Source organism: Perna viridis, chromosome 11 (assembly GCF_037379345.1).
Source record: "Perna viridis isolate PV_CMFRI_1.1 ecotype Kerala chromosome 11, ASM3737934v1, whole genome shotgun sequence".
NCBI classification, from domain to species: domain Eukaryota; kingdom Metazoa; phylum Mollusca; class Bivalvia; order Mytilida; family Mytilidae; genus Perna; species Perna viridis.
This window is the reverse complement of record NC_142455.1, coordinates 16,449,785-16,474,493: the sequence shown is the minus strand read 5'-3', so window position 1 is coordinate 16,474,493 and position 24,709 is coordinate 16,449,785. Positions and strand designations below refer to the sequence as shown.

General features: G+C 34.0%; 1 protein-coding gene across 1 annotated transcript; it reads right to left on the bottom strand.

Moving 5' to 3' along the window:
• Window positions 1–22,671: 22,671 nt before the first annotated feature.
• Window positions 22,672–23,771, bottom strand: LOC148603135 (uncharacterized). Its single transcript, XM_088553669.1, has one exon. The coding sequence runs from the start codon at window positions 23,678–23,680 to the stop codon at window positions 22,910–22,912; it is 771 nt and encodes a 256-aa protein (XP_088409795.1). The 5' UTR covers window positions 23,681–23,771; the 3' UTR covers window positions 22,672–22,909.
• Window positions 23,772–24,709: the final 938 nt, after the last annotated feature.

Sequence of the window (24,709 nt, the reverse complement as noted above, 5' to 3'; positions counted from 1 at the left end):
GGTCATGGTTTTCTTTTCCTCGTTTTTCTACCCCGGATTTGACTTTTTATGAGCAACTCGGCGGGTGTTTCTAGAAAAGCAGAGGACGCTTACCCTACCGTGCACCTGGTCCATGCTCCCAGTTTTTAGCGGAGTCCGAGTTGCTCATTTACTTTTGTTACTTTGTATGTATGATTTTAGTTACTTTATGTTCTTTGTTGTGTATGTCTGTTTTCCATGTCTGGTGTTTGTCCCTGGATTACATTCTTTTGATTGCCGCTATAACCTTGGTTCCCTTGATTACTCTTTTATATCAAGGATAAAGCGTTCTTCAAAATGTCTTATTCGGACGTCAACAATTTTAATAACTGTTTTGAAGAAAGAATCTATCGATCATATTTTTTTGCAGAATTCACTATAATTAAAGACATATTTACGGGGTGGCTTTTTTGTAAATACAATTTATAGAGAATAGAATGAAGATCAGTATTATGAAAATACGCAATGATATTTTCCTTAACTGTATGATCATTCAAATTACCAGCAATGTTGATAAAATCAAAAACTGTATTCATATAATTTATTTTTAGAAAATGCTTTTTGTGATTCTTTGGGCGATCAATTTTTGGGAAAGGTTTGGATTAATAGTATGATTTGAATAATAATTTGAACATTTTATCATTTTGACGAAGTTTTATCACATTTCTATAGAATAGTGTGTAATCTAGTGATTGGTACAGAAAAAAGTTAGGTTAAGATTTGACGACGGTCATTGTTTTTATAAAATGTAATCAGGTTTGAAACTGTAGTATTGTTATTTCGATGAATCCGTTTATTGCGATTTAATCTGCGTCCAGTTCATCTGTTGTACGCATTGGTATAGAAACTGTATAAAAATGTTGCCCGAATCGGTCCTTGAGATGTTTCCAATCCCATTGTATTGACGTTAAGACCGAAAAGGTTAACTGTAACAGTTAATAACTTCCATATCCAGTACAATTCAACCAATATATGGGAATGGCTGAATTTGGAATAAGTTTCTCCTGAATGTTTATAAACTATTTCAGAAGGTTGAACGCTTAAATATTAGGGTCATGATTGTGCTTTTAACTACTCCGATAATGACACTTATAAGTCTATTGAAACGATACAAATGTTTCTATGTACGTTCAGATAAGTATCGACCGGTTTCACCCACATACTGAATGCCTATCCCGGTTTGCTTCACGTGGATCTTACAGGTGATTTTGGGATCACATTTTATAGAAAAATGGACAGAAGTGGACAAGTTAATCAACTGTTGGCATGACAAGTTACCCACGACTTTTGTTATTGAAATTTGTAGCAATAATATTGATTTTAGAAAGACAATTTCGAATATTGAGTCTTGATTGTACCTTATGAGAAGGATTAGTATAATTATCTTTTGTACCGTTACGTAATTCCATTGTTGTCATACGTTAGTCGGGGTCAGAGCAAAACAAGGCGCCTAGAAAACTGATCCCGTGTATTAGAGTTGACTGAAAATAACTGAAATTATATAAGGGCGTATACCTTTAGCATGGGGAAACATTTTACTGTTTCTGTTTCCAGACGGCACTAGAGACAAACGAGAATGGATATGGTTAATATGTCAAAAAGACAAAAAACAAAAACAAAAACAAAAACAAAAAAACAACAAAACAACAAAAACAACAAAAAACAAAACACAGAGATAAAAAATGTTAGTTCAAGACTACCAATGGGTCTTCAATGAAGACGACGAAAATTTAACCCTCACACCACAGGGCAGGCTGCAGCGATATAGTTGCCCCATATTCGCCAGCAACATACAAGTGAAATGAAAGTGGAAACGAAACTATTTAAGAGATATATACTGTAAGAGATCACCAAACTGTGATACATCAATAAGTAAGTTCTGAAAGGCCCCGACAACAAAAGTAATAAAATCCATGGTAAAAGAATTATGACAAATATGAAAATGAATAGTAAGATAACGACACAAAGACACATAAATGACCAACATCTCCTGACTGTGGACATTTTCATGCAATTTGCGGTGGAGTTACACTAGTTCTATGAGGCCTTAACCAAGCATTTAAATACAAGGTTAAAAATAAACAAAAACAATAACCAAACACTTGATAAAATTCGCCCAAAAATATTTCAAATACTCTCTGATCCATGGAATACCTCAACATAAACCAATGAGACAGATATCCACCTAAAGAACGTTCGCAGTTACTGAAAGCTGGAACATCGTAAAGACTCAATACAATCAAGACAACCAGCATTAGAATCGGTCACTACAATTCTTATGGACTGGATTTCTAGCAGCATTAGAATCGGTCACTGCAATTCTTATGGACTGGATTTCTACCAGCATTAGAATCGGTCACTACAATTCTTTTGGACTTAATTTGAAGTAATAACAAAAGGTTCTAAATATGCAAGATTCCATGTAGTCAATACTTTTAAAAAATGATTGTTTTACAAATACAAGCAAAACAGACCAGCTTTTAAATGTAAATACCATGGATAACATTGGAGGGTGCTTCAGGAACATCACCAACTTAAAATGGGCGATCAACAATAGACAAATAACAATCAAATCATAAATTTTAGTATTAAGGTTGCCATTTCCAAGTGTAAGATTTGAACAAAAGGTGAACAACTACTTATATTATTCGATTAAGTTTACTTTATTTGGGCAGATATCTTGAACATAGTTTTCGAAGCTAGTTAATTTGCAGCCAAAATACAATCAACAGTATTAACAAATAAAACAAGACCAATTAATGTTTTTTTATAAGTTTATTTGGTTGGGTTATATATAAGCGTAGACAACTCGTAACTATGAACATAATCTTACGAATCTTGAAAGTTAATAAATCAAATGGTTGACAAAAGGCAATCACATGCTTTCCATATAATTGCATATTTAAAAAAGCTGCAAATGTTGTTTATTTGTTGTTTTTTTGGGGGGTCTTTTGTTTTTGTTTTGTTTTTTGTCTTGTTCTGTTTTTCTGTTTTTTTTGTTGTTGTTGTTTTTGTTGTTTTATTTTTGTTTGTTTGTTTGTTTTTAATGCCCACCTCATAATTGATTAAATAATACAAACAAGCATATGGCGAAAATTTCACTAAATAATATACATATAAAACCATTTATGTGTGTTAACAAAGACAAGTTCTGATCAACTCTTTATACATAAACAACATGTAAAGCATACATGTGTAAACTAAACATTACAACGCAAAGCTTGGACTTAAAAAGGGGGATCAACAATCCAATACAAATAAAAATATTAGCTATCATAAAAACCAATATCACAAATATTATAAGCTTTGACAGTGAAGTTTATGGTTGTTGGGTGGTTCAAAAATTTCCGGGCTTCGCCGAAAAAATCTTGTTGTAGAAGCTAATGAATGATTAATTTATCATATTAACCGATCAAATCGTAGCATTTTATCATTCTTATGAGGTTCACAATAGGGGCATAAAAAGTACTAAATCAAAGATAATTGCAAAATAAATCATTGAACTTATTCGTTGGCATAAAATTAGTTATTAAAATAACTCTGCATATCTGATTTCGGAAATTTTGAGTTTTTTGTTTTATATACACAAAAACACACTTATTCATATCACATCTCCTATTTTTTACATTACTATATTTTTCCTAAACATGCATTTCCAAATGTTGCATTTTTTTCTTTGTATGTATGTTCATTAAATGCTTTAAGTACTTCTCCATCTAAGAATCGGGCAAAATGTGTATCAGGTGTAGCACATGAAGGAAAAAACGCAGAGATTTTATTGCATTGTCAAAGTATTTATACCTGATAACCTCCAGAAGTAACCATCAAAATGTTTGCAAAATTTGCCTTTTTATGGTATTGATGGGTCAAATTTAGTTGAAATGCACTATGGAAATATGGCAGGAAAATTCTCCCCACTCTTTCCCTTTATAAGCAGTAACAAATATCTACATCACAAATGCTTCAGGGTGAACTTAAATAGCTTTTCAGTTGTTTTCTAGATGTATTGAATATATCTGAGGTAAAATAGACCAAGTCGAGAATTAGAATGTGCCACCAATTGCCTGATTCCTACACAGAATGGTATGTAACAATACTTTCACTTTGAAGCCAAGAAATAACCAGCTCTGAGAAGTCCATATATATACAGTTACAAACTTCACTATATTCTAAATGTTTTCATTAAATCGTGGAAATCGAGCTTTTTTGTTCGAGCACAAATTCAATAGCTACTTCCTTTCTATAAAGTTTTATAGAAAGACAAATTAATTATTTTGATATTCAAATTAAGTTGGGATATTTTCAAATCGACCAAGGGGCAAATTTGTTTAAATGGGTAAAAGTAAATAAAAGACAGATGTCGAAGGAACAGACATACGTGAAGAATATGAAAGCCGAAACGATCCCGCAGAAGCAAAGTTTTTACCACCGGATTAGCTTCCCCGTCCGGACGAATCTTAGTCTGCAATGTCTTTGGATTGAAATATGCGGCATTCGTAAGAAAGCATTGTTAAGTCTGATTACAGCATTTTCGTAAACACTTATTTGCCATTATGGTGACTTGTACCGCCATTCCTATATCGGAAACGTTACGATTCGATTTATATTGAAGTTTTTTTTTCTGACATTGTCTTAGTTTTTATCGCACAAATTTACAGCATATACAAAAGTTTTAAAGCTCATGAGTGAAGGAACAAACCCACGTATTTATACTTTTAGGACTTAAATAGCTGCATATGTCTTTATAAATATCATGCAAAATCTGAAAAATGTGATACATCCCCTCCCCCCAAAAAAAGCTATATATTTTGTATTTTTGTAATCAAGTAATTTTATGGATCTGTATTATAAAATGTGTAATTATTCATTCTAATCTGTCTGCATTAACAAAATCAACATTAAAAATCCAATAGATTCTGTTGTATTTGAGTTTCATTTACCGAGTTATCTGCTTTAATGTTGAAATCTACAGTGCATTCTATTATTTCTATCTCCTAAGAACACAGGTTATATGAAAAACCGATGTAAATTTCTGTTTATTATGGCAATTCAAACAAAATAAGAAAAATTTAAATATGTAGGCTTTTCACCCATGAAATAGTTGATATTTGCTATTTGATCATAAAAGAAATTTTCTTTTCCAAAATTATTTTAACACGAGTCCATTAAAATACATGAAATAGCGGAAATTGCTGTTGCCGTCAACTCTGTGCCATTTACACTCCCAAAAAGAGCGTGCGAGTATTGTTCTCGGAAACAATGAAAAAATCAATTGTTGGGAACCATGCAGGGTAAAAGATCTACAGGGCAGACAACTGGTAAAGGAGTAATCTTATAAGCGACAACCACTGAACTTACGATGATACACAAATAAAGAAGAACTACGGTTGTTCTTACGCTATATAAGCAAAAAACTCCACAAATGGCTATTTTTCATCTTTACTTGAAGGGACAATAACCTTAGTAGAATTCTTTCATCGTTGATGTTTAGTAGGACTGAGCATTATTATCATCGGCTAAAACTATGAAAACTCGTCTTTTTTCCGTTTTTCTAGGGCTCTGTTAAGGAGACGTCAGAAATTGAGTTTGACATAAAAACAATCAAAACGCTTGTCTAAAATTTATGCGTTTATAATGATTTAAAAAAACTAATAATTAGGAAAACCATTTTTACTTTTACTGTTAGAAAAAATACCGTCGTTTTTAAGTCGCTAATAGTGTTAGCGACTTCTTGCAGTCGTAATCTCTGTATTCAATATTTGCATATGATTTGCATTAATGTGTAGTTATACGCCACATAATCCAGCAGATCTTCACCGAGTTCACCGCCATGGCTTTATAGTTCTAGCTTCAGGTTACAGACCACCAATTCAACCAATGAGCATTTGGAACGTACGCAAAAATAGTCCTACGCAGAAATTACCCCTGTTCCTCATAGTGCTGTGAAAAAAGTTCTCATCTTATTTAAAAAATATAAACAGTTTCTGAAAGGAAAAACATTTCTGTACATTTTATAGGTGCATTTTGCTTCTTGTGATGTGAAGCCTAATCTCCATAATGATTTCTAAATATACCCCTATCTTGTGAAAACACTGGGATTTCCCATGCTATTTATAGACACTTCACTTCCGGTGACCAGTACTGCACTGCAAGTCTGCTAACCCCACATGCCATTCTTAAGATTGTGAGCTGACATATGTAGAATCATGCTGATATATAGTCCTCTGCAGGTTGAAGTTAAGGTAAAGTCCAGAAAAGCCATTGAATGTTGTGAAATTTGCACAAAAGCCTATGGGAAGTGGAATTAGTGGTTTCTAGCCTTCATACGAGATAAAAGCGTACCTCTAAAATATCATACACGTGTGTTCTACGTGTATTTTTTGCTGGTATGAGAACGGAAAGTTCACATGAAATGATCAGTTAGCTTTGAACATTACCCAGTTTCCTGTTCAGGCACTAAGGCTAGTTACAAGACTATGTAGGTCGCATACATTAGCACGCCCCCGATATTTAAGAATACATTTTGTATATTTATTGCCAGCTGTTTAATCTGGTTTATAAACTGGTTCCATGTCAATATCATAAGCAACCGAAAGATCGCTACAACGTACCTTTTTAAAAACATCGTACACATGTCTATGCGTGTTTTTTTTTTTTGTGTTTGTAGTTTACATTAAAATATAAAATGATCGGTTAGCATTGAATAATTCAATTAATGTAATATTACCCATTTCCCGATTCAAACACAGGCGTTTGTTACATTTGGTTATATAAAGGTCATATATATTATCAGGACACCGATATCTATATATAGCCATTCGGGTCATTACGGTTACGAAAGAGTCCGCAATAATATCAATAGAACAAAAAAAAATTTCAGAAGTCACCCGATTTTAGAGCATATCGCATTTGTACCATTTTGGATGTTTAAGGGAAGTATGCAAAATCAGTGACAGTGACTATAAATTTGACGATTAGCGACTATGAAGACTTCAGTCTTTTATAATTCTATATTCCTATCTGAACAATAAATAAGGTCATGAACTGTAAACCACACCCCCTTTAACCGCGCTACTTTTACCAAATACGCTTAGCGAAGCGGTTTATATTATGTGTAAATAGAACCAAAGTTCTTTATACAAGATAATATATTCAGATATTAGTTACATTCCTTAAACAAAAGAAAGCAAAAAGCAAAAATATACAAATTCTTGTAGAAACTTTGTAAACTTATCAAATATCGTAGTCGTTTACAAGTACGAATGCTAGTTTGATTAATCATTTAAATTCTAACGCTCCACTTAGGTTGCACGTCATATGCCCTATATGTGATTGCCAAATTGATCAGTTTGTCTTGTGCAAACTTTGCCTGGCGTAATCAAGTAAGACAACAATGAATTGTCATTTTCTCGGACATTTGAAATATTAATCATCTTAAAACCAATATAGTTTACAAAGCTTTGTAATTGCTTCCTGAATATAGTAATACGATGTATCAACGATGTTTGATTACGTTGCTGTGTATTCGATTGCCGTGTTGTTATGATATCGAGACGTCCAAGTAACTGTCAGCTGCAGTTCAAAAGTCAGCAAATTAGAAAGTGCATAAGTCCAGTAAATTTTACAGGAAGCAAATCACATAGGAAACAATTGACGCTTGATTGATTAACTTCTTACTTTTTATGATTACATGATTGTTACAGTATTAAAACGGACAAATCTCTGTCAGTCATCAGTCTAAGAACAGTTTGGTCGAAAAACTTTGTTAGGATTTACAATCAGGTATGCAAAAAAAAAGACACAAACAAAGAATCTAGCACTTGAGATAATAAGTCGAGTGCTCGACATGTTTTCTTGAAAAAAATTATAGATATGTGTATGCACTCAAAAGTACACTCATGGATTGGCCACTGCGCGCACAAGTTTACTCGGACTCCAGCTTACAACTACGTCTTCTTGCAGGTTACTACATCACTTTTTACATTCAGATGGTCGATCCATAGGCGGATAAAAGAGACGGCAATCCATCTTATCAATATAAAGTATTTGTGTGTGTAAATACGTGCATTAAAGTGTATCTATTGGGGGAGCCTCAGGTGATTTCTGGATCCGCTACTGCTTACTGGCTCTCGTCTTGAATTATCTTTTGTTATATTTTCTTTGACTACTGTTCTCTTTGTAGTCAAAATATTTCCTTTAGTATTTTATCACGAATTGATCATATTTACATTTGGTTATATGATTTTTTTTTCATTATTTTACTTTTTTCAAATATAGAAGTAAAATGTACAAAGAAGATAAACATCCGAAAAAAAGCAAAGCTCGGTAATAAACAAGCAGTGATAGGAATCCTATTTAATCTAACATGTGGTTTCATGTACGATAGCCTTTTTTTCTGTGCTTTTAATTTGGGTTTGCATTTACAGCTTACGTGTTTATAGAGCGAACTCTTTTATTGAGGCATTTACAGGACATTTAAGTACCGTTCTGTGTAAGAATCAGGCAATGGGTGGCACATTATTTTTCCAAATTTAGTCATTTTTGCCTAAAATATATTCAGTTCATCTAAAAAACAACTAAGTTTATCCTGAAGCATCTGTGAAGTAGATATTTTTGGACTGAATATATAGAGAAAGAGTGCTGCAAATTTTCATACCATTTTTCCATAGTGCATTTCAACTGAATTTGACCTATCAATATCTTAAAAGAGCAAGTTTTACACACACTTGAATGGTTATTTCTGGTGGTTATCATGTATAATTAATTGGTGAATGCAATAAAATATCTGCGTTTTTTCCTTCATGTGCCACACCTTATATATACATTTTGACGCAGAAGTACTTAAATGTTTGTTCTTTTGCATTATGTGTATAATAGTTGAGTTGCTTTCACACATATTTTCAAAGGTGACTAATAACTTGACCTTAAAATTAGATGATAATAAACTTTATTCAAATAATACCATTATATATGTGAAAAACACCTTTTGTCTGTACGTTTTCTGCTCCCAGGGCAATAACATTTTAACAGGGTCGACCACTTCCGTTAGATCACAATGACGTCGTCTATATCGATGATGCTATCGGAATTCTTCTGCATTTCTCGTTACACAGAAGAAAAGCGTTATTTTAAGTGTACAAAGCGGAAATGGCTGAGTAGTTTCGATTTGTCAAAATATTGTTAATATGTTGAAATTACGACATACTTTAACTATATAGTCAATCGTCGTAATATCAACATAACTGTATGGTAATTTCGACATGGGATGTGGACATAGTTGTATAGTTTCGACATAGAATGTCGTAATTACGACATAAACGAATTTTGTTTTCAAGTTCCCCTAACTGGCTACCGTTGGAAGTCATCTAAGTTGAGACATTTCCAAAGAATGAAGAACGAAATTGTTCAAAAGGAAAGAAACGTGTGATTGATCTGCAAAGTTGGAAAAATCATTACCCATGTAAAATAGTTGATAATTAAAATTTACGTTTCCACGAAACGTGTAGAAGTCGCCTCCCGTTTCATGATTAACCTCTGAGAAACATATCGTCAATGAAACTGCTTATAATACATCGAGGTAGCACAAAAAACCTGGATATCAAATTTCATCGAAATTTCAAGAAATAACTTGTATAAAACCGTCTCTCATAGAAACAATAAAAGGGGAAATAAAAAACACATTGCAAGACGATGTAAGAAAAGAAATAAGAGAAATTGAGGACCGGTAAATATGTGCTATGAATCTCATTCTTTTCAATGTTCCAGAAAGCTGAGAGGAGCAAAGCGTAAAGACCATGATGTTAAAATGGTAACAGACCTATGTACATTCCTCAATGTTTAGTTTCCTGATATTAAGACAAACTTTAGTTTGGGTAACAAAACAAGCAACAGTACGAGACCACTGAAACTTATTTTCAACAACAAAAAACAAAGAAAAGATATATCAGACAATGCTAATATACTAAAAAATGCTAGACCAAACAAATTAGTTGAATACGTACAAGTTTGAAGAATTGGAACGCTGGGAAACAAGCTATTAATTACATGCATATATCGAAGCCCCAGTGCACTCAATCCAGATTGCATTGAAGAACTCTCGACAATTCTGGAGACGACAAAAGTAATGAATATCCACTATATCTATGTGTTGCATTTAGGAGATTTCAATTTGATAGAAATTGACTGGAAAATTAACAAAACCAGAGCGGGGATAGAATATATAGCTACTAAATTTCTGGAAACTGTAATGGCCACATACTTGTATCAGCATGTAAACGAACCAAACAGATTTAGAACAGACAACCAACCTAGCCTGCTAGATCTTTTATTCACAAATGAAGAAGGTATGATTGATCAAATAACACACAACGCTCCGTGAGGAAACAGCGACCATGAAGTACTAAAATTCGAATTTGACTTTGGAACTACCAATTTAGTACAAAAAATAGATAAGCTATGTTTTTTCAAAGGCAACTATGATGCTATAAACAACCAATTAGCAGATACCAACTGTGATTTAGAACTATCCAAATCGATATAATTTGGGATAGATTTGCCGATAAAATATCCAATATTTACAAAGAAAACATACCAGAGCGCAAATCTAGACCAATATCTTTTGATACTCCCTGGATGAACGAGGAAGCAAAAGAGGCAGTAATAACAAAGCGTAGACTATGGAAAAAAATTCAATATTTTAAGAATTCTGAAAACAAAGATATATATATATCCGCTAAAAGAATATCAAACAACCTTGTGAGAAGGGCAAAATATGATAATGAGCACTCCATCGCAACTAAAATAAAGGACGACAATAAGATTTTTTGGAAATATATCCAATCTACAACAAAAACAAAGGAAAACATTCCAGGCATTGTTGATGATAATGGAGAACAACATACCAACGACCAAGAGAAATCAGAGCTTCTTAACAATTTTTTTTTAAAGTGTACTTACAAATAGAAATCCGGATCAAGTGATCCCACCATTTCCCAATAGAACTGAGATGATAATCAATAGCATATATTCAACAAGGATAAAATCCAAGATCACCTAAAAAGAATGAAAGAATCCAAATCTCATGGACCTCATCAACTACATCCAAAATATCTGAAAGAGACAGCTAGAAATCTAGCAGAACCCCTTAAACTAATATTTGCCAAACCAATAGAAACTATGAAAATACCTACCAGTTGGAGAATGGCCAATGTGTCTCCTATCCACAAAAAAAGGCTCTAAAACTACAGTATCAAACTACCGTCCAATAAGTTTGACTTCAGCTATCTGCAAAACCATGGACAAATGTGTGCATGAGAGATGAACTAATGGAACACATGGAGAGCAATAATCATTTTACTGACCACCAACATGGCTTTAGGAAGGGCAGGTCATGCATTACTCTACCTATAGTGGTATTTGATGAATGGACAGAAAAAAGTGACAGCCACATGCAACTGATACAATTTTTTGGATTTTCAGAAGGCATTCGACACAGTGCCGCATAAACGACTCATAAGAAAGTTAGAAAATTATGGTATCACTGGAAATCTATTGGGATGGATTAGAAACTTCTTATCAAACAGAAAACAAAAAGTAGTTCTAAATTGAAATTTGTAAATTGAATAGTTCTAAATTTAACGTCCAATGACTGTCTATTAAAATTTAACCCAACAAAATGTAAACATGTACACTTCGGCGCTCCAACCAATATAGAGTATACAATGGAAGGTGAGGTAATATCCAAGTCCAAGGAAGAAAAAGACCTGGGAATTATAATTGACGAAAAACTTAAATTTCAGCAACATATTGACGCTTCAACTAAGACAGCAAACCAGCGTATATGAATGATTAAAAGAAGTTTTACATATATGTACAAGGAAATGTTTCTCAACCTTTACAAAAGTATTGTACGCCGACATCTGGAGTATGGGAGTAACGTTATAAGAATGAAGCTATTAAAATTGAAAACGTCCAAAGAGTAATCAATGGAACCAAGTTTATAGCGGTAATCAAAAGAATGTAATCCAGGGACAAAGACCAGACATGGAAAACAGACAAACATAACAAAGAACATAAAGTAACTACAATCATACATACAAAGTAACAAAAGCAAATGAGCAACTCGGACTCCACTAAAAACTGGGAGAATTGACCAGGTGCACCGGTAGGGTAAGCATCCTCAAAGAAGGGCAACAATTTTTTTTAAAAATATACTACACTTGAGCTATAGAGAGACTTAAATATCTAGGTTTGCCATTACTTCAATATACCGCGGGTTAAGATCAGATATTGTGGAAACATATAGAATAATAAGTAATATTGACAGACTCGATAGCAAAGATTCTCACAAAGAATAGTAGATATATTAAACAATCTGCCAAATACTGTTGTGGAAAGCAGTTCGGTAAACGCATTCAAAAACAACTTCAACAACATTGGAACAAGCTCGTAATAAAATTTACGTCAGATGTATATGGACCGGCTTTAAACCCAGATGTCTGACTTCGGGACAAGGTAAACAAGGTAAACATCAATTTTCATCGAAATCGGACAAATTTTAATTTTCGACAGCGTTGGTGGCCATTTTGAAAATGGCGGCCGAGACGCAGGCGATTTTTTTTTCGTGATTTCGCTTGGACTATTAAGCTTAATTTATACACCAAGTTTCGTCAAATTCTGATTACCGGTTTTCGAGATATATGATGTTCAAATTTTCGGTGTAAAAAATGGGTACGTCCAGTCCGGCGGCCTTTTTGAAAAAATGGCGGCATCTGGAAATTTTTTTTCCGAAGTTCTGCATCCTATGAAGAGTAGTTCTAGCTTCTTAAAGAAGTTTCATCTGAATCGGACCAGCCACTTTTTACTTAAACATTAAATTAAAACATGGCTTTTAGAATTTTGACCAATGCATGGCGCTCGATTGATACCGTTCCTCGTACAAAAGCTTTTGGGCCAAAATCAATGTCTCGTGCACATATGGGCCATATTGAAAACGCAATATACGTATTGGCATCCATGGACAATCACGGGAAAACTTTTGGAAAAATAACCGAAGATATTTTTTTTCTTGATCGTACATCGGTGGCATGTTTTTTTTTTTTCGTTTTTTTTTTTTTTTTGTTTTTGAATGAACCCAGAATTGAAGGTTTTACGGCACCAATCAGCTGCATTAAAACCGTCAATTCTGGCTTCATTCGTGATCAAAATGTATCTCTTAAATATTATACGTGTACATGTACATGTGTTCCAGGTGTGTTTGTACTTGTATGAGAGTGGGAAGTTTTAATCAAAAGATGAAATGATCGGTGAGTATTGGATTTTCTGTAATGTAACTGAGAAACACCTGATCTTCGAGTTGTTTTGATTGAAAAACATTCGGGTCATCATGGTTACGAATTCACCCGATTTTAAATGGAGCATATCGCTACTTCCCTTGAAGTTTGTCGATCTTAGAAGATTGACGAAATGTTGCGTTACACACCAAAGTTCTAAGTTCAAAGTTAAAAAGTAAAGTACACATAAAACATTACAACACAAGCTCTAATGAGCTTTTTAAAACCGACATAACTATCGAAACGTTCTAAAATGTCTAAAATGTCAAGTATAAATTGTTTTCGAAAAAGAATACACTTATTTTGCTAGTGATGTACAAATGTCAAGAGATGTGAAATGGAAAAGAATATGAATGTATATTATCAATCGACCTAAAATCTTCAAGTTTCAGTATACTAAAATTTGTGATTTTTATTTTAATTCTGAACAAAGTCCATACAATGAGAAAATCACTGATTGTTAATTTTAGTAGACCATTAAATTCGCCCGGATGTTGAAAGCAAGCCAAAATCAATGGCATAGAATATTTGACGATTAGCGACTTTGAAGACTTAATTCAGTTTGTGATTTTAAGATAAGTTTTGACATGGTAATAAGTATATGCACCAGGGCTGTTGTGATTTTGCTTTTTAATGTAAAGCCTGGGGTAGGCTTCTCGAAGCTATCCTAAGATATGTCCTAAGTCACGTTCTAAGACCAACTTTAGTATGCAGTTAGTTAGTTTTTAGTTTAAACATATTTTATTTGCATATAAACAAAAGGGATTGAACAAAAGTGAATCACACTTACGAGGTTCTCTCCTAAATACAGTATAATATACAATAACAAAATGACATTGAGCATGCATCAACTGTGTATACTTATAATAATCAGTTAAATTTAAAGATAGAAAATAAAGAGAAAGAAATAGAAAAGAAATAAAAAAAAAAAAAAAAAAAATTGACAGAAAAGTAGTGGTGATGATGATGGTGATGATGGTGGTAGGAGAGTGGGTACACAAAGTAATATCTTACAAGTTACTAGACAACAGAAAATCTCTCAGAATCTTTGATAAAGGCTAGAACGTGCTTCAATAAACTTATGTTTTGATCATATGTTAATTCCAAACTACCACGTGTAAGAAGTTCAACATCTATTGTTAAAGTATCAGGAATCCAGTTAATGTGGTTTAAAAGGCGTGCTCTTATTTCATCATATAACGGACAATGAAAAAAGAAGTGATTAACATCTTCCATTCTTCCGCATCTACAAAAAGGTGCATCCACTATATTCATTCTGTGCAAGTCATGCTTTAAGGAAGATACAGAATGTCTTAGCTGGGTCAGAATAATATTTAGTTTCCGTGGACCAAAAGAAAAATGCTTTGGAACTTGCAAGATATTTGTATTACTTTTAAAAGCGGGCTTGAACTTAGAAATTGAATCTAATTCTCTCGTGCAGATATCGAGTTTATTCCATTCTTTAATTGTAGAAGGAAAAAACGACTCGCTTGTCACAGATAGTCTACAAAAAGGCTGCATAATGTCATTTCCATTTCGAAGTGGGTAATTTGTAAGTGACTGGATTTTAGGTGGAATTAGATCGCATAGGTATGCAGGTGCATTTTTATGTTCGATATTATACATCATGTTTAACTTTCTCCTATTACGTCTCACTTCTAATTTTTCCCAACCAGTTTCTCCGTAGAGTTTTTCTGAGTTGGTGAAGATAGGTAAACCTGTCACTATTCTAGCAGCTTCCAATTGAAGTCTTTCTAATTTAGACGAAAGACAAACCCCACAATTATCCCAGACTTCAGGAGCATATTCTAGTATGGGTCTAATGTAAACTAAGTATAATTTCTCTAATGTATTACGGTTAAGTTGGTATTTTAGCTTTCGCAAGATATTCAAGTGTTTTTTAACACTAGTTACAACGTTTTCAATGTGATCGTTCCATTTAGCATTGCTACTAAATGTAACACCAAGATGTTTGTGACAATCTGTGATTGGAACGCTTGTACCGTTTAAGGAGAAATTAAAATCAGGCTTTTCGATGTTTGAAAATACCATAATCTCAGTTTTGTCCGGATTAAATGACATAAGCCATTAGTTTGACCATTTGTCCAGTTCCACCAAATCATGACTGATAACAGAAAATATCTGCTCTCTATCAGAGTCAGAGTAACTGAAAGAAGTGTCATCTGCATACAGTCTGCACAGAGATGTCAAATTCCCTGCAATATCGTTTATGTATATTATAAAAAGGAGAGGACCGAGGACCGAGCCTTGAGGAACTCCAGCCGACAGAGAGCAGCTGTTAGAGGATGATGTGTTTAGAATCACCTTTTGACGTCTATCTAATAAATAACTTTTAAACCAGTCAACAAGATTTCCTGATATACCATACGAATCTAGCTTACACATAAGACCTTTATGCCAGACTTTATCAAAAGCTTTGGAAAAATCGCAAAAAACAAAACAGTTAATTTCTTTTTTCTCAAGTGAATTTAGGATGTTACTATAAATTTCAAGTAGTTGGTGGACAGTCGAATGTTTTGGAAGAAAACCAGATTGATATTTGTAGATGAGATTGTTGCTGTGAAGATGGTTGTACACATATTTGAAAATTATTCTTTCCATTACTTTTCCAACACAACTTATTAATGATATGGGTCTATAATTGGATGGTAAAGATGTATCACCCTTCTTGAAGAGAGCAGTCACATTTGCCAATTTCCAACTAGTAGGAAATTTGCATTGCTGAATAGATTTATTAAAAATTTTCTGCAATGGGAGAGCGATTTTATCAGGACACAGCTGAAGCATTTTATGACTGATAACATCGGGTCCAGATGCTTTATTTGGTTTTAGAACCTTAATAATATCAATAATTTCAGACTCTTCTATATGTACGTCCGATAATTTATGATTTGTTTGGTTTTGAAATTCCGGGACTTGATGATTTTCTTCATCCAATTTAGTGATTGAACAGAAATATTTATTTAGTAATGCACACTTCTCGTCATCTGCATATGCTATATCATTTAAATCCTGATCGTTTATAATATTCTGAAGTGGGGGTATAGAGTTGGAACCTTTGTTTGACTTTATCAACATTTTCATTATTTTCCAGTACGCTTTGGGGTTGTTAACATTTTCTAAAATGAAATTGTCCAAATTACTTTCGAATTTTTCTTTTGCTGATTTTTAAAGATTATTAACTCTATTTCTCTGCCTCTTGTACTTAAGAATGTCATCGTCGGTTTTTGATTTTAATGCCCTTTTCCGTAAACGGTCACGTTTTCTTATTTCCCTTCTTAATTCGTTATTAAACCACGATTTGTCATTTCGTCTGATGGTAACTTCCCTAGTTGGAATGGACCTCCCCGCGACGGCCAGAAATGTTTCTGTAAATATATCAGTCATTTGATCTACATCTGTACCGTCGGGAAGGAGGGCATTCCAATCCAGAGCCTGTAAATCAGCTGAAAACTTTTCTTTATTCGTTTTATCATACAACCAAATATGTCTTTTAAAGGCTACGGATTCTTTATGTGGGCACAGTAGGTATACTACAGCTGCATCGTGGTCCGATATTGATCTCGGAACATCAAAAACATCAGAAAAGCTGTACGACAATGTATCACTAATAAGTATAGGGTCTAATAAAGATCTACGTTGGTCAGTTACTCTTGTTGCTTTCTTGATCACATTAGTGAGATTAAACAGATTCATTGTGTCGAGAAGTCTATTATTTTCTCTGACAAGTAAATCCGTATTCAAATCTCCACAGATCACTAAACCGTGACTGTATAGGTAACTTGTACCTTTCGAGTGGTTCAAGCGCGTGTAAAATTCCGAATCTGTACCTGGTGGACGATAAACATTACATAATAGAAATTTTTGACCCTTTGCACTAATTTCGACCCAGATAGTTTCATCAACATCATTTTCCAACATATTCATTCGTTTTACATGGATATTTTCCTTGGTTAATATCAAGATACGGCCACCGAACGCATTTCTATCTTTTCGATGAATGGATTTAGAAAATGATTCTAAATGGATTTCTTCGTCCTTAATGTTTGGATCTAAGTGTGTTTCTGTGATGGAAATAATATCAAAATCTTCACAAAACAAGTTTAAGAAATTAAGTTTGTTTCTGATACTTCGGATATTGATGTTACATATCGATAGTGAGTTGTCGGTGACCGATGACCTAGTAGATGATCCTGGACCAGGGTTCATCTCTATGTTACCGATGATCAAAATAAAATGGAGTACAAAAAGCAGAAAAACAATGTCAATATTAGGATTAACTGACTGCAGGATGGACAGATTGACGACGAGAAATGTACATTTTAGATTAATACACAACAATTCAAAGAAGGTGGATTTTGACGGTTTTAGTGGCCCAGATTTGACAAATCTTCTGTTGTTGAATATACCAATGGCTGCCCTGTAAGTACTAAGGTCACTACCCATCATCTAATACAGGGACAGATATAAGGTAAGTTACCACAGTACAGCCATGGTTATAAAGTGTAACCCGTATCAAATCATCATCACCAAGAGAAAGATAAACAGATATAAAAATGTACAAAGAGAAACAATATAAAACACAAGATATGGAGACATATACAGGTAAAAGACAAATATCATTTCATTGGGGAATTTAGGGATCATTTTGAGAGATTTTCACGAACACAGAAATGCATTAAAATATGGTAAATCATAAAAGCTGAAAATTTGTATAACTACATGTACTTGTATTTAGTAAATTTAGATATAAAGCATCATTCTAAATAATTGCAGAGATATATCCATCACAATGCACATCGTACCCATTGGGTGGTTTTGTCAGGATTGACAGATCCGCAGAACTGCAACAGCAGAGGTCTAGGACATGTGTTACAGTTCTTCAGGCCTAGCAGCAATCCAAAATCAAAACAAAGTACAAAATACATTACGATGGAAAATACATAAACTACAATATAAAAATATATTTTAGAATAATTCTGAACACGGACTACAGTAACTACAAAACACAAACAAAATGAATTATTCGGGTATCATGAGTAATTTTGAATGCAATACCATGATATTTTGAATTCAAATGACATTATATTTCATTCATACACATCAAGCAGCATTTGTTTTGATTTTAAATAGCAGGAATGAATGATATACACTTGGTACTTATTATATACAATATATTAAATAACTACTGTTTTTTTAACAGTGTCTACAAGCAAGATATTGGTATTAAGATTATAAAACCTGGTTAATGAAATTATTCCAAAACGAAATCAACTACTTTTTGATTCGCCGGAAAAGATTTAACTCTTGAAATCGTTTTTATAATTAATCATAAAGTCCAGAGAATTTATGAAGTTGTCGAGGAAAAACAATGAGAGAATGAACATCTTTTAATCACACATGTGAAATTTTCTAGTCAAGGTAAGTGGTCTATTCTAAATTTAGCAACAGGAAAAACCCTATGGTGGAACAGGTGAGTATCAATAACCAGGTAACAATAACAATGAAAGATCACGTGTTTCACTTTGACGTGGATATTTTAGAACCCAATACACAGTTCTAATATTAAAACATAAAGAGTACACAGACAAAGAAAGTATTTGGTTGACAGTTATGAATTGTTAATTTGGCAAAAGTTTATTAAGTTTCTACAAATTTATTTTTTATAATAACTAAGTTATTCTACACCATCATTGCTATTCTGGTCATCATTCCAGACACTTTATGACGGTGGTTGCTCCCGGATCCTTCGCTCTAGGTTGGAGATATCGTCATGACAGTTTATAATAAGCTTTGTACTATCTTCTGTACGCTTGACAAATATTCTGCCATCGAAGGTCCAGTAGGCCTCTATCTGATTGTCATTTTTAAGCTTGGCAATCCTCTTGACTAGACTTGTTCTGAACTGCGTCAAATTTTCAGAAATGAATGTACCGTTAGAGTCATTTTTTAGTGCTTTTTTATTGGAGTACACCAGATGCCTATTCCTATAGGATATGAATCTGACAATCACCTGCGATTTACCATTGCGCACTTTACCGATGACGTGTGTCCGACCTATGTCCTGAAGTTGGATGTTCAGCTTCATTTTCTGGTTGCATATATCTAATATGAGTTGGTCGGTATTTACTGGATGTGCGATTTTTCCGTCATCACCAATGGGCACGGGTACATTGTGAAATCGGAGGCTTGTTCTACGGGAATACTGTTCTTGGTTTTCCAATCTATATTCCAAGTCAGCTATTTTCTGATACAAAGCATCAATGTCCCTTTCGCGCTCCTTGACAGCAGTAATACTCTCCCTTGTCACCCTTTCAAGATGGGAGATTTCTATAAACTGCTTGCAAATTTTAGTCTCATTGTGTTTAATATCAGCGCTTTGTTTCGCTAGTTCTTCTCGCAGTGATTTTGTTTCTGCTTGTACCCGTTCATTTACTTGTTGCTCAATCATGGTTGATAATGACTGGCCGATTTTACTGGCTAACACAGGGATGATAGAGTCAAGCACCTCGGGACTAGATAATATCTCTAGGACTTTGTCAGCGAGGTTTTTCTGAGCGGCTAATTGCTTCTTTGTAAGTGGTTTCAGCTCTGTCATATCACCAAAGGAGTTGCGTCTCCGGATTTGTCGCTGTGTCTGCTTTTCTGTTGCAGGCAAACCTTCGGGACTTTCTGGACTAGGCCGTTTGTTATTTGTAGGGTCAGTAGAATCAAGAGAATCGAAACCAGTAGTCGAAGTTGGGTTGGGCTGTGACTGTGTAATGAAAGGCGGATCATGTATGGGGGCGTCCATGTTTGTTTTTGTTTTTGTTATTGTTGTTGTTGTTTGTGAGTCCGAGCTCACTATCGAGTTCACTTCAAAAAGTTAGTGTATCAAACAATCACTAAATCAGCTGAATATCAATTGTAATGTACATCTACATTAGTATTAATGTTACAGAAAGTTTCTTTATGTAGCATTCATGTTTTCCAGCTTAAATCCCGAAAATTCCGACGGATATTTTTCAACCTACCATGTCCTGTGAGCAGTGTTCAATCTGGATGCAGTTAGGATCATCTTATGACAATGTTATGATTGTTTCTCGAAGCTATCTCACACATGTCTCAAGTTAAGACGTCATAAAGATGTCATAAGTATATTTTGTGAAGTGTTTAAATTATTATTTATATTATATTTTTTATTAAAAGATATTTAAATTCGGATAAATGGTTCATATTGTTATATCAAATAAACAAAAATGCATATATGATAAGGCAAAGGCCATATAATAATGGGGGGCTATGGATTTTGTTTCAAAAAAAAGTTTTGTTTCACATTTTTGGTGAACCAAAAAAAGAATCAAATGATTGATTCCTTATTATATGCATGTGAGTGAATTAATAAAAAGAATGAACTTATTGATTTCCGATTATTGCATGTATTAGAAATAGATTATTTTTTAATAAAGTGTCACTGAATCGTGAAGCATTCATGTCAAAGTTTAAAAACATGCACATTCCTTAAAAATATGTTTGAACCGACGCGTGCCGGTCATTCTGTGGTAATTTGTTTGATAAGATAAGATGATCCAAAGACACCTATTTAGCCGTCCTAAAGTTAGGATGAAAATTGCGACTCGCCTTAACTTATGATGGCTTCGAGAACACGACTTAGGACAGAGACGAATCCTAAGATAGTCTTACGACACGACTTATCCCAAAGATAGTTTCGAGAAACCCACCCCTGGTGTTCATTTTTATGATTGGCATGTAGATAGACAGCCTCACATTGCAAAATGTAATGTCTCTTGTGCCAATGTTATTGACCTTCGACCTTTAAATGTGTTTAAATATGATTTATTTTTTCTTTCTTTTTGATAAATAATGCCTGAGTCGTGAAATCTTGAAGATTTAAAAAAAACTTGGCTTAATTGTCTCAAAATTATTAATTTATGGATTTCATCTTATTATATAGATAGCAGTGTTTTATGGAATGTTTTTTTTTATATAAAATACGCGATTTTTCTACTTTCAATTTATTGGGATTTTCCCTGGTGAATCACGTGATCATTTCCTGACATCTTTCAACTCAACTATAAAATGCTTTTGCCCGATCTGTTAATCGCAACCGAATTTGTTAAAATTTGACAAGACAATTTGTATTAATGTATTTGTCCCAAATTTTGCTGGGAAAAGAAATGAATCTTCAGAGTAGCCAAGAAGCCAGTGAATGCTTTAAGTTTGTAATACACGTGTACACATTTTGAATTCATTTGCATATCCAAAGGATTCTGTAAATTAATTTGCATACAAAATTGACTTTTGTGAGACGAAATGGAATTTTGTCTCACAGAATTGACTTTTGTCTCACGGAATTGAAATTTGTGACACAGAATTGACTATTGTGACACAGAATTGAATTTTGTGACACAGAATGAAATTTTGTCTCACAGAATTGACTTTTGTCTCACGGAATTGAAATTTGTGACACAGAATTGACTATTGTGACACAGAATTGAATTTTGTGACACAGAATTGACTTTTGTGACACAAAATTGAATTTTGTCTCACAAAATAACTGAGCGAAATGAGGAAAGACAATTTCGGATACAATCTGTGAAAAAATTCATATTTAGAAAACAAATGTTTTTTTTTTTCCTAATTTAGAGGGGTGTACGCCGGATCAATGGATTCGCGTCTATTTAAAAGCTTCCTCGCCGAAAATGTGACTCAAGGACCGCTCCTTCAAATGTTTTTTTTTTCGCTTTTGGTTTGTGAGTCGGATCAGGGAAACGTGACAACATCTTTGGTCTAATGTGAAGTAAACAAACTTTTAAAAACAGTAATCAAAGGAATCAAGGTTATAGCGGTAATCAAAAGAATGCAATCTAGGGACAAAGACCAGACATGGAAAACAGACATACGCAACAAAGAACATAAATTAACTAAAATCATACATACAAAGTAACAAAAGCAAATGAGCAACTCGGACTCCACTTTAAATTGGGAGCATGGACCAGGTGCACCGGTAAGGTAAGCGTCCTCTGCTTTTCTAGAAACACCCGCCGAGTTGCTCATAAAAAGTCAAGTCCGGGGTAGACAAACGAGGAAAGGAAAACTAGGACCCGTTGAATAAATCAGTTTTCATGGTGCAGATGGCTACACCATAACGATCCACGAGTTCATGATGACGACCATAAAACTTCTGTAGTGATGACTTCAATCTTGCAGCAACATAACCCTGTTCCAGAAACCTATTTTTTAAAGTTCTAGCGCGATACAAAAAGTCTGCGTAGTTTCGGCAAAGAAATTAATGCGTTCATTTATCAACAAAATGACAAATGTTTCGGACAAAATAGTAAAACACGTGAAAGTGTATCAGTTTGTTTGCTAGATTTAAAATTGACGGCAAAATTCTCATTAATTGCATGAATTGTTGTTCAGTTGACCATTGAGAGGTGCTTAAACAGCATCACCAGTACATGAAATATATATCAATTATTCCTCGCTATGATTCATTATCGAAAGTCTGTACTCACTTGGTTGTTAACGTAGTAAGATCAATCATTATAAGAATTTCGCATCGGAAGTTCGAATTCTTGTGCATCAACAGAGTGTAGGGACTCTTGACTTTTCCTCGGTTTTTGTAGTTGTCGATCATTTTCTCTGACTTTTGTACTTTTAAACATCTTTTTTCGAAGTTTTGCAAGTTTCTCGTCTTTCTCGTATTTCTGAACTTCTTTTTCAACCTTCCTCAGATAAGCTTTAAGTCCTCTATCCATATTTTCTGCCCTTCTTAAAACTACATCTTCTGTTTTCTTTTCCTTTTTAAAGAACTGTTTCATTTCTCGACGCCATGTTTTGTTAATTCGCTGCTTAGCTTCGACCAGTTTTTTGTCTATGTCTCCCTGAAAATACTTAACGTCCTTCCGTGATTCCCAAAGTTCATAATTTCTTTTTACTTTCGGTTTGTATGAATAGAAATCGTTGAAAAATTCGTTTTTAAAAGGTTTAGGAAAACGTTGCTCAAGCACATTAGCGACATCATCAAGGTGTATCTGCTTGTCTACCAGCTGTTTCACCACGAAAGCATTTCCGTAAGCAGTATCATATCGAAACACGGGGGGTTTCTTTTCTTCGCCTGGTTTTTTTACGCCTTTACCGAATATACAAGGGAGTTGCGGAGTTGTGCGTTCCACCGGTGTTGGTCCTGCGCGTCGTTGGTTATTTTCCTGATCAGGTAAATATTTCGTAAAATACGTTGGGTTTCTAACTATCCTACATGGTATCTTTAATGTCGGAAGAGATATCGGATCCTCTTCTGGCGACATAACATTTACAATACCGTGGCATCTTTCTAAGTATGCATGACGACGGCAATACTAGGCAGTCAACACTTCCAGTGCAATCACTAGGCCTACGCTTGCCCGTCGCTATTTGTGATCTTTGTGACGTCGTGTACAATCAGTCACCTATCATTACTTTTGGTGTCTGGATATCACGACCATCTTCAAATTCGTAAAATTTGTAGACATCTTGTTAAGTTACTTTTTATGCCTACATGAACACACAAAAATACGTTATTTTCATAAATTTTCAAATTGATAAGGGGCGGTCTGCCGCCAGCCCCCTTTTGGATCCGCCTATGTTTTATGAGATATTAGAATTACAAGTTTTATATAAGGTAACACATAATAAGTTAAAAAGTCATGTTAAATAAAAACATGAAGATCGAAACAAGAAAAGTGGGACACCTTGATACCCCGCCACTTGGCAAAACAATTGTGGGGATAATGAAAATTTAAAATGACTATAAATATTGTGTAAATAATATGATCAAATCTGAATTTATATATTATACTTGATCTGTATTTCATGACACTCAATAACTATACAAAGTTTGAAAAAAAAAACATATTCATATGTCTTCTTGAGTTAGTGGAATCCAGCAGGGACGGGCAGACGGACACGAACTTTCCGGAGGATATCACAATCATAATACCTCGCCACTTCGTGTGGCGGAGTAGGCAAACGAAATATGCAATATGGGTAAACAAAAAGGGGTGCATATGGAGATCTATGAACAAGGCGATCAGGAAACGTTTTTTTCTTTTTGTTTTTTGTTTTTTGTTTTGTTTTTGTTATGTTTTTTTGTATGACATATCGCCAGAGAGTGTATATAAGTCTGTAAGTATATATGTAATATAAAGTCCCTGGTATCATTATAAGAAATGTGTGATAAGGTAAGAATTCTTAATTTTGGCACAAGCGCTCGAAGCGTGTTTCCAAAAAGTTTACATTATCAATACAACGTACAAATTTATCGTCAGCATTTATAAGTTGTCCGATTATGGCAAGCC